General features: G+C 36.3%; 1 protein-coding gene and 2 long non-coding RNA genes across 3 annotated transcripts; 2 read left to right on the top strand and 1 right to left on the bottom strand.

Moving 5' to 3' along the window:
* Window positions 1–1,560: 1,560 nt before the first annotated feature.
* On the top strand, window positions 1,561–3,663 carry LOC113353914. The gene is made up of 3 exons (XR_003361607.1): window positions 1,561–1,698; window positions 1,897–1,999; window positions 2,870–3,663. It is a non-coding gene; the product is annotated as an uncharacterized LOC113353914 (long non-coding RNA).
* Window positions 3,664–4,087: 424 nt separating this feature from the next.
* Window positions 4,088–5,644, top strand: LOC113351899 (F-box protein At3g07870-like). Its single transcript, XM_026595806.1, has 2 exons — window positions 4,088–5,146; window positions 5,534–5,644. The coding sequence occupies exons 1-2, from the start codon at window positions 4,088–4,090 to the stop codon at window positions 5,642–5,644; spliced, it is 1,170 nt and encodes a 389-aa protein (XP_026451591.1).
* A 1,028-nt stretch (window positions 5,645–6,672) lies between these two features.
* LOC113353913 lies at window positions 6,673–10,125 on the bottom strand. Its single transcript, XR_003361606.1, has 4 exons — window positions 10,039–10,125; window positions 8,464–8,527; window positions 7,855–7,974; window positions 6,673–6,869 (listed from the first exon to the last, which is right to left on the bottom strand). It is a non-coding gene; the product is annotated as an uncharacterized LOC113353913 (long non-coding RNA).
* Between the last annotated feature and the right edge of the window lie 699 nt (window positions 10,126–10,824).

The following is a 10,824-nucleotide window of genomic DNA, read 5'->3' as shown; positions in this document are numbered from 1 at the left end:
CCTTATTCTTTTAGGAGGGAGGGAGGAGAGAAGAAGGAAGAGAAAAAAGAGGAAGATGAACGTTGTCGATAATTGTTGTTTTTCTTTATCAGAACATTAATAACTGTTATTTCTTTATTATTCTTTTTTGTCAAGAAAAAAAATAAAAAAAATATTTTGGGTTATCTTTTATATTCTTTGTAAGAAATATTGACTACAATCAATTCACATTTACTCTGCCAGATTAGTTAGAATACAAAACAGGTTACTCATAAAAAGTATCATCTAGCCAGTATCCTCTAAACAATCTCCCCTCCTTTAAACCACTAAGTCATATGAGCTTCTACGTCGCACGGTGAGTGTAACACCCTCATCAAATTAAATTAGATAAAAGTTTTGAACTAGAGCAATTCTGGAGAGGACAAATGGCGGAATTCTATTGGTCGGAGCATTAAAACATGAATAACACTCACTTTACACCCTGTATTTAACCACCCGTTAATAATACCGTTAGCAAAAACGTGGGTATACAACACTTATGTGTGGATTTACACCTAAATAATAAATTATACTTGGTTTACACCAAATACTTAACTGGACGTTAAGTAGGTAGACAATACTTACGAAAAAACTAACACTGTCATCTCTGTTTTCTTGGGATGATTTCGTTATTTTCTTTTACAACCCTAATCGTTTGCCGAACCTCTTCCTTTCTCTTTCTCTTGAGTTTTTCTTCTGCAACAGATATCATCGAGCCATAACTTTGATCTGCTATTCGATCCCGCTAATCCAGTTACCAAAAATATGGTTCTTCTCTCTATCAATTGAGCCATATTCCGGTTTTCCATTTGATCAATTTTGAGTATAATGACTCGAACTGATTTGGTGTTAGGTTTGATTTGGGGGTTTCTGAATTGAAGTATGAACTGAAAAGGATTTAGGGTTTATTCGACTGAGAATACAAAAAGGAAAAAATACTGTTGATGGTGTTGTGGGTCTGTAATTTAGGTTCAATTTGAAGTTATGGCTAAGAGGGATTGAAACTGAGATGCTGAAAACCTAAAACAACTTCCACCGTCTCTTTTCTCCATACCCTAATTCCATTATCTTCCAGGGGGTTAGTCGTGGGAGAGTTTGAGAGATTTTAATGGAGTTAGCAAATCCCCTGTTAGTCGTGAGAGAGTTTGTCAAAATCTTTTAAAATCTCTGTTAGTGGTGAGAGATTTATAAGGAGTTTCTAAAACTACCTCAAAATCCCTTAAACTCCCTGTTAGTGGTGAGAGATTTGATTAGAATCTTTTAAACTCCCTGTTAGTCGTAAAACACTAGAGTCATAGGGAGTTTATAATTTGGGGGAGTTTGAGGGAGTTTCATGATGTTTTTGTGCTTGGACAAAATCTCTCAAAAAGCAAGAGATTTCTGGGGAGTTTGGGTTAAACCCCCCAAATTGCCTAGACTCTCTCACACTCCCTCTAAATCCCTAGAGATTTAAATACATTAAAATCTCTCAAACTCTCCCACGACTAATCCCTGTTCTTCTGTCTGTTCAACATATGCATTAGTAATACTTGCTTTGATTTTGACTTTCAGAATTTGCTCATTGGTATTTTTTTCTTAGGTGTACCACTAATTTAACACAGGTACTTGCACTGGAACATAAATAATGGAGTAAAATTTCTTAGTATTAACTTTGAAGGAAGGCTCTTCACTTCTCCAGATGTAAGTCTTCAAACATATTAGTCCATGGTGATCCAATGAAATTGAAAAATAGATCCGCTATCTTTTATATGTATGTAGCCATGCTTACAGTGATAAAAGAATGCTTTGTTTGGTCAGTTGTATATATCTATAAATCCAAGAAATTATACACTCTTATAATGGAATATACATTTATGTTATTTCTTTCAACATGTTCAGGTGGAGAAATTGCACAAGATTTTCTAGCTCTATGCATAGTCAAGACTTTAGAAACTTGCTCGCCGGCATCATTGCAATTGATGGAAACACTTCTTATCATTAGGTATGTTTTTTGAAAAGGAAAAAAAATTGCACAAGTAAGTTGGCAGCGCACTTTGATTTTGGTGGTCCATTAATTTTTGGTCCATATGAAACAATGGGTGGTGGCTGATGAGAAATTGGCTTTATGTGAAAGATTATAAGAACTTTGATTTGGTTGTACGCGACTTTTTCTAGGTACGAGCTACATGTGCTTATAATGTTTGTAAATATAGCTTCTCGGTTTTGTGCTTCATTGCTTCAAGGGTACTTCAAAGCTTTATCTTCATAACTGTGCAACGTCTATATACTTGCACTTGGAGTTACCAGGGATAGATATTTTGTGGTCAAAATTCGCATCACACGTCACACTTTCCTTTTTTTTTTTTGAGAAGCTTCAGAAAATGTTAAATTTACTGAAAGAATTTAACATTCTGTGGAGATTTCCATTTTAGAAATCATTTATGGTTATGTAGTTTTATAATGTTCGTTGATCGGTTTTCGTTACTGAAAGTTGAACGTGTATTCTTAAACTTTAATTTGATTCCATTGGCTGAAATTCCATCATTGTCACTTACTGCGCTACACTAAAACACTTAAGAATAGGGTTCAACTGTCTTTCTGTCAATCTTCTTCTTCTTCTAGGCCTCAACTCCCAAACAAGTTGAGACTTTCTATCACTAACTGATCTATTTAAAAATGCAAAAATTCTAAGCGAAGCTCCTGCTGTATAACTATAGGGAAAATGGTATCCTCATGTTTGTTTAATATTTTTAGCTCCAGTGTTGTGTTGTTGATGTCTGTCCTAAACTGAAACCGGGTTTGTTGTTGCAGAGGCAATCGTTGTGTTGTTCCAAGTTTTCTCATGTTTGTTTTTGTTTCCTTTCTTAATCAGCTTACTGCATGCTGGAACAGGTGAAGGGGCATTGGTGCGGCTCCGCTAATTGCTAGCATTTTGAAGTCCTTGGGTGTACTTCCTTATGGCGGGCGAGCGACTTGATTGACCGTTGTGCCGATGCGTTAATTGTGAAATGTAGTTTTTCTAGCCTCTCAATGGATTCATGTGAGAAGTACCTCTGAATGGTGTTGAGACGCACAGGGAATAAGGGCATTTGGTGTTGTTGGTTTGGTGATTGCAGTAGTAAGAAAAAGCTGGAATTGTTTGAACTGCTACTGAGTTTATGATGAGTTGGTGGTGCTGAGTTGAATTGCAGCAAGGAGGTGATGGTTGTTTACAGTGAAGGTTGAAATGATTGCAGGTGGTTTGCAATTACACCAATGATTGCATGTGGTTTTTCATTGAAATGATTGCAGGTGGTTTGTGATGTAAAAGCTGGCTGCAGATAGTTGAGTTGCAGTTGATAGTGGTACTGTGCTTAGAGCTGAAATGCAGAGAAGGTTGGATGTGTGTTGGCCTGTGTTTGAATGGAGTTACAAGTAAATTAGCACGGCAGGTGATTGAAGCTGCAGTTTGTTGTAGTGGGTATGTGGTGTTTGAGTCTGCAATGGAAAGAAGGGAATGAATATGTGCTTGAAATGTGTTATTGCGGAAGATATAACTGATGTATAAAGGAAAGAAGAGAATGGCTGGAATGGTGGAGCTATTGTGTGCAGTTACCATGGAACGGGGCGAGGCGAAGCCGAGCTACACCAAATCAAGAATCCTAAGCATGCATCAGGACAGAGCAAGGCAAAACGGTTTGGGGTCCGCCCGGTGCGTAGCAGGGGCATAAAATCTAGTGAAATAGAAAAGTAATTAGTGGGTTTTCATAAAAAGTATCATCTGCTAGATTAGTGCGATAGGAAAAGTAATCAATGAAATAGAATCAAATAATCAATGCAGCCAAATCCAGAACAATGTATAAGAGTTTTGTGTTTGAGATCTTAAAATCCATCAAATTTATCCTTATTGCCCATACGTGCTCTCTCTACTGATGCATTAGACTAGAAGAGCACCACCACCACTATTCAAACTTTCTCTCGTGCAACAAGAGCACCAACACTTCCATTAGATAGTTCTTTTTGTTTTCGACGTATTCTTGCTTTTTGTTTAGCCCATCCGGATTTAGATTCTTCGCTGCCTCACTGTGAAAAGTGAAAGTTTTTGTGTAATATGGGTATGAACGCTCTTCCATCAGATATTTCATTGAATATATTTTCTCGTTTAGATGTTGATTCAGTTTTAGAGTGCAAACTGGTCTGCAAACCATGGCGCAATCTCATTAAGGATCCATCCTTTGCTCGAATGCACCTTGCTCGTCATAAGTTAATACTGCAATATCATGAAGATAGTTATATTCAGGATTTCTCAAATAATGCATGCGACACTGTTCAATCGGGGTTCCTTTCGTTAAAACAAATCGGCAGATCTAATAGGCGCACACTTCATTATGTTGAAAACGATGTGGATGTCAAGGAGAAGTCTTACAAAATCAAAAATAAAATGATCAACATCCCTCCAATTAAGGACAGGGCGCAGTTCGATTCAGAACACTTTATGATCAGCTCGTGCAATGGGTTGATTTGTTCTTCCATGCGTCACCATCAACTGAATGACCCTATTCATATATTTAACCCTGTCACCAGGGAGTACGCTTATCTTCCGAGATATACATGTGAAGAGGAAAATGGTGCATATGAGATGATGAGTGGGTTTGGTTACAGTCCTTCAACTGACCAGTACAAAGTTGTTAGAATCTACCATAAAAGGAACGACAAATGGTATTTTCAGGTGTATGTTCTTGGCAATGAGAATAATAAATGGAAGGAGGAAAAAGAGATCCCCAACTCGCTGTTTCATAATGTTGGTGGAAAGGGCGTTTTTGTGAATGGAGAGATATATTGGTTGGATCAGGCATCAAAGGTTGCTACTTTCGACATAGCCGACGAGGAATTCCATCATATAGCTTCGCCACCTCTGGTAGAAGAAGTGGGCAGTACTATCGAGAAGAGGCTTTGTGTGTTTGGAGACTGGTTATGTCTTGTTCATCGTATATCAGCCTTAGGGGGATTCGATCCACGTTTCGACATATGGTTATTGAAGAAAAAGAACAATGACATAAATGTGCAACAAAATGGAACTCGTAACTGGAACAAGGAATTTACTGTGTATTCTATATGTAGAAATCCTGGCAAATTCTTTTTTCCACTAGTTTTTACCAAGAAAGGCAAGGTTTTATTTTGGGAGGATGGGGGATTTCTCTCTTGTTACGACCCAAGAACTGGGATACATGAAAGACTTACGAGGCATGAAAATGGTTATAGATGCACGTGGATCGTGCCAACTTTTTACGCACATCATCACATTAACAGCTTTATTTCACTAAAAGCTCTTGGTGTCAAAAACTCTAGGAAAAGACTACAATATATTATATAGGGTAAGTAAACTGAACGATGGCTAAGGATTTAAATCATGAGATTTTGTGTTTTGAAAATGTTCTTGCAGGGTTATTTCGAAAGGGAAATCTAACAACGCAATCTTAGGGAATTCTTTTTTGCCCCCCCCCCCCCCCCCCCCCCCCCCCCCGGCTGTTGTTAGTGATTTTCTTTGTTTGCGTAGTGTGCTGGCTTGTTTGCTTTGGCTTCTATACCATTCTCTGTTGCTGCACTTAACTGTGCTTTCTTCGTGTACTTCTTTTTGCCGTATTCAATAAAACTTTATCCATTTTAGTCAATTTTTTTTTAGAAGAACAAGAAGAATGCTTAAAGAACGTCTAGACTCAAAGCCTTTGACCTATTATTGTTTGTATCGTGTATAAAATACACGGGAGGCTCGCAAATCAATACAAGGAGGCATACATGGCAGATTAATGCCAGGAGACATGCAGGGCAAGTCAATAGGCATGCAGGAAGTTTCATGTAGAGTTAATTCAAGGAGGCATGCAGACAGTTTCATGCACATTTAATTCCAGGAGGCATGTAGGGAGATTAATGCCATTTAAGTTTATCTTGAAATTAATTATTCGTCTGTGGGTGCAGGAAAATCATGCCGAACCACGTTAAATCTGTCTTCTTTATTTTTCTTCATTAGTAACTTAACTCTAATTACACATAAATCATCATCATTATCAATCGTGTTTAGTGCCTAAAAGTAATTTTGGGTACAAACAATTATCAACCTTGTTCAGCGTTCTCTTGTCTATCCAAAGTATGACCGTATGCAAATTGGCCTTACTTTAACTATAGCGCTCTTCAGCGTTTTTTTTGCTTTGTCACCCCTTTATATACTACCGCTTGTGACCTGAAACAAACGACACTCATCTCCAGATTGGTCTTGCTTGAACTGGACGTACAGTAGATACGCAGGATCGCTTAATTTTGTTTACCGTTGAAGTAATGCCCAAATTGTCAATATTTATATTTAGCTTTTGAACCATGTTCTATCAATATTCTTTTGGGGAAGTAATGCCCAAAGGTAAAAAAAACGGTGCAGTCCAAAATCCACTAAATAGAACAGTTTAGTCCAGACCTAGTTGACTAGGTACAATTTAATCCAAAAATTGTGTAAAGACGCTGCTGACCTCCACACATGTGCAACGAGTGGGGACGGTTTTGTAACTGACGCATTCAACCTGGAAATGACACGTCAACAATTTTAAATAATATAAAAAGTAATTAAAAACAATTTATCTTTTAAACCGCTCATCCAAAATCGACAAACTTTATATATTTGGAAAACATTTTTCGAGAGTTACAAAAAGAGTACCCATATGACTATATAATTTTCATTTTTAAAAATTTTTAATTTACATTTGTGTGTATAATTATGTACACCGCTGCAAAGATCCAAAAAAATCCAAAATCCATGATAGCCAGACTACCACCCTAGTCCGCACAAACTGAGAAAAATATCAACCATGTCAAGAACCAGTTGGATAACATCCGTAATAGCCGGACTGCATTGAGGACAAAACAATGAACATAAGAAAATCACAGCTTGAAAAGAAAGTGATTATCCTTTCACCAACATCCACGTAAGAAAAGAAAGCAAAAAAACGATCAAAATAAAAACTTAGTTTATGGTCAGAGACACAATCCATGTGGGCATTACTACACAAACTTAATATGGCTTCGAAATATCCCAGTACAATGATTCATTGCACTTTACTGAAAAGGAGATTACTAACATGCACAACAGGTCAATCATACTCACACCCAGACCTACTTTTCATGAGAAGCATATTAGTGCATCAATGTATTCATCCATGTGAAACATTCCTAAAATCAATCCTTCATAGCCACAAACAAACCTACTTTTTCATTGAAAATACACTGGTGCACCAATGTGCAAACCCCTGCAAAACATGCATAAAATCGGTCATTCATATTCACTCTCGGGCACACTTTTTCATCGGAATTATACAGGTGCAGCAATGTGTACATCCTTGCAAAACATGTAGAAAAACGATTATTCATAACCACACACAAACCTACTTTTACATGGGAATGACAAAGGTGCACCAATACGTACACCGCTTCAAAACATGCATAAGGATGATCATTCACAACCACACACAAACCTATTTTTTAATGGGAATTACTTCCTACATGCGCACCAATATGTACACCGCTGTAAAACAAGGGAAACCTACTTTTTCATAAGATTTACACAGGTGCGCCAATATGTACACCCGTGTAAAACATGCATAACACCAATTATTCATATTAACAATCAACAAGTGTACAATTATATACACATTAACTATCTACATGTGTATAATTATGTACATATTAAGAATCAATATGTTATTTCATTAAACGAAGGTTGTACTTATCAAATTCAACTAAGAAAGCCTAAAGCACACAATCATATTATCAGTTAGGACCAATATTAAGGTAGGAATCATCAAGGGAACCAAAATATACAACTAGAACAAATACCTTGCAGTGTGTTGCATCATCTTGGGCTGCAAGCATAGAAACATTAGTTGGGAACTCATCTTTATCATCTTGTACAATTATATACAGGCCTTCAAAATGATCCGGTCTTTCCATGTCCCCCTGAGATAACACCACATATCATATTAAAGATGTAAACATAAAATAACAATTAAATCTAAAATAAAAGATTCTTGTATGGTAAGAAGCATGTTTACAACTATGTACACATTAACAATTAACACGTGTACGATTATGTACACATTAATAATCAATATGTGTACAACTATGTACACATATTGTCTACACGTCTATCCAAAGCATCTATACCCAAATGATCCTATCTTTCCATGTCTCTCCCAACTATCATTGGCGGCCAAAGAGAACTTACAACTAATGTTCATGCGGACATAATAATAATAATTTGAAGAGCTAAACAGTAAAAAGCTTCAGGACAAGTAACAAAGAGTTTTAAAAGGAGTTAATTTTAATGTGTACACACTGTTAGTTTACGAACATAACTGAAGAGTGGTCAAAACATAGAGACTTATTAACACAAACCTAAATGTAAAAAAAAAAAAAAAAGCCACCCAAGAGCTAGGTTTTACTCACATCAAAAGATAGAAGTTGGAGCCACAACAGAAATGCAAGCTTAGAGTGATAGTACATGGGACACCTGAAAACAAATAAAAATTTACATAATCCTGAGTTTCATGCCTCCACATCATTTCTACTCTAGTTATTTACCCGAGCATAAGTCTCATACTGCACATAGTTTCTACTTCTCTTGGACTATTATGTACACATCAATAAGTGTACAATTATGTAAACATTAAGAATCAACGTGTAAAACTAAGCGCACATTAAGAATTGATAAAAACTTTGGATCATAATTTAAAATTTTATTATACCAAAACAAATTCAACTAAATGTATCCAAAAGCAAAAAATATATAACAAACCCCTTGAATGTCATAACTAATATGAACTAAGAACCAAAAGCAAATAAAACTGAGAACCAACTAAACTGGTGCACTAAAAAGTACACTGTGTAAAACTGGTGTAAAAATAAATACACCTCGTACAATGAATACAAGATGGACGCGCAAACCTAACAGAAACTGATAGAATATGGCATGCACCAGCGTTGATAGACTTTTAGGCTTCTATTGATGGATAATCATCAATAATTAGATGTTGTTTGGCTTCTTATCTCAACAACATTTGTTGCAAAAAAGGTTTCAAACTACTCCTAGCAACATAACTAATATGAACTAAGAACCAAAAACAAGTAAAATAATCATTCACTAGTACTGGCTAATGCAGTCGTTAAAATTGTAAAATGGTGCATCTTCTTGAGCATCTTTTATATTGCAGTACAGTAAGGCCATCAATTATACCAGCATCCTGAGTGAGATTTCATATCAAAATGTCACACATTTTTATTAGCGAGACTCGAAACCAGGGCGTTAAGCAAAGTTTTACGGTGATGAAATCATAAAACAATATCTCAAATACTGGATCATGGATCCTAGTAATGGCTCACATAGTGTACAAACAATCAGATTTATATACATAAAATTCGAAAAACTTCAAATACATAACAAAATTACTTGTACAATTATATAAAAAAATCATTCCCTCTATGCATCCAAAGAATATAATACAGATAAACTAAGATTGTTGGTTAAAAGAGATATCAGTATTCAAATCTCAACTTGAGTCACTTTTTGACCATAAAGAACCAATGCAATCATTTCTAATAAAACGAACCTAACGTAGTAATTATGTCTAGGTTATGCTATTTTCAGGCACTATCCATGTATCAGTTTATGAAATCCGGATTTAAATAATCAAATCTCTTGTATATCTTCCACTGTTTCAACTCAATCAACCCACCACAAATTTAATTGGCATCGAATCGCTCTGGATGCAACTTGTGTGTGATTAAATCATACCAAAATTCAGAATCTAGATCCAAATTACTTTTACAAATCAACAAAAATATACCTTCTCATCTTTGAAAATTTTTAGATGGAGAGTAAAATTAAAATGAAATCGAAATGTTTCAAACATTTTTTTCTCTTAAATTTGGGATCTCTGTAAACAGATCCAACCAAAAAAATGAAGAAAAAGTAAAAGAAAAATCAATCAAATAAATATAAAATGGAAAGATCAAAACTCTAACCTGTATTACTTAAAAACACTAATCGTAATCGTCTCTGTGTTCCGCCTCCATCTCTCTCTTCAGAAAAAAAATCTAAGATGTCAAAAATGAATGCCCGAACACAGAAAGGGTAATCAGGGTAGTAAGAAAAAGTTTATTTTCTAGATCGGCAGAAACTTGGAGTAACTCGTCCAAATTTTGGACCAAACTGTCTGTCCGGGGAATTTTTGGACTAAGGAGTACTAGGCTTGGAAGGGGTGGACTAAAGCGTCCGAAGCCCAATAACTTTGGGACTAAACGTCAATTTCTACATGCCCAAATTGTCCTTCGAAATCGGCGAGGTTGATAAAGAATCAACTTAGGCAATTACCTTTCTTTATTTACCAAAAAAAAAGGAAAGTAGTCCACTTTTATGTCGCACAAAAGAAAGGAAACCCTTGAAATTTCTCCCAAGAACTCTGTTAGAATACGAACATCCAACTCAAAACCAATTGGCAATGAGTGGAGAGGCTCTAAGGGGTTATAAGCCCCATGATCTTAGATTGCCCAACAATGTGGGACTAATAATCTCAACACGCCCCCTCACGTGTAGTCTCGTTGGGTCTAACACGTGGACAATTTAATCGGGTGACGCGGAGTAAAGGCGCGGTCAAAGACTCGTCGCCAATAGCCTGTTCTGATACCATGTTAGAATACAAGCATCCAACTCAAGACCAATTGGCTATGAGTGGAGAGGCCTTAAGGAGTTATAAGCCGCAGGATCTTAGATTGCCCAACAATGTGGGACTAATAATCTCAACAAACACT

Source organism: Papaver somniferum, chromosome 2 (assembly GCF_003573695.1).
Source record: "Papaver somniferum cultivar HN1 chromosome 2, ASM357369v1, whole genome shotgun sequence".
Classification (NCBI taxonomy): domain Eukaryota; kingdom Viridiplantae; phylum Streptophyta; class Magnoliopsida; order Ranunculales; family Papaveraceae; genus Papaver; species Papaver somniferum.
Note: the sequence above shows the minus strand (reverse complement) of the source record. Positions and strands in the feature narration are given on the sequence as shown.

Bases quoted from the DNA above. Each gene is read 5' to 3' on its own strand.
- LOC113351899 (XM_026595806.1), top strand. From the start codon at position 4,088: ATGGGTATGAACGCTCTTCCATCAGATATTTCATTGAATATATTTTCT. The intron at 5,147-5,533 runs GTTTTATTTTGG...TTGTTTGCGTAG, and splicing joins TTTTTACCAAGAAAGGCAAG to TGTGCTGGCTTGTTTGCTTT.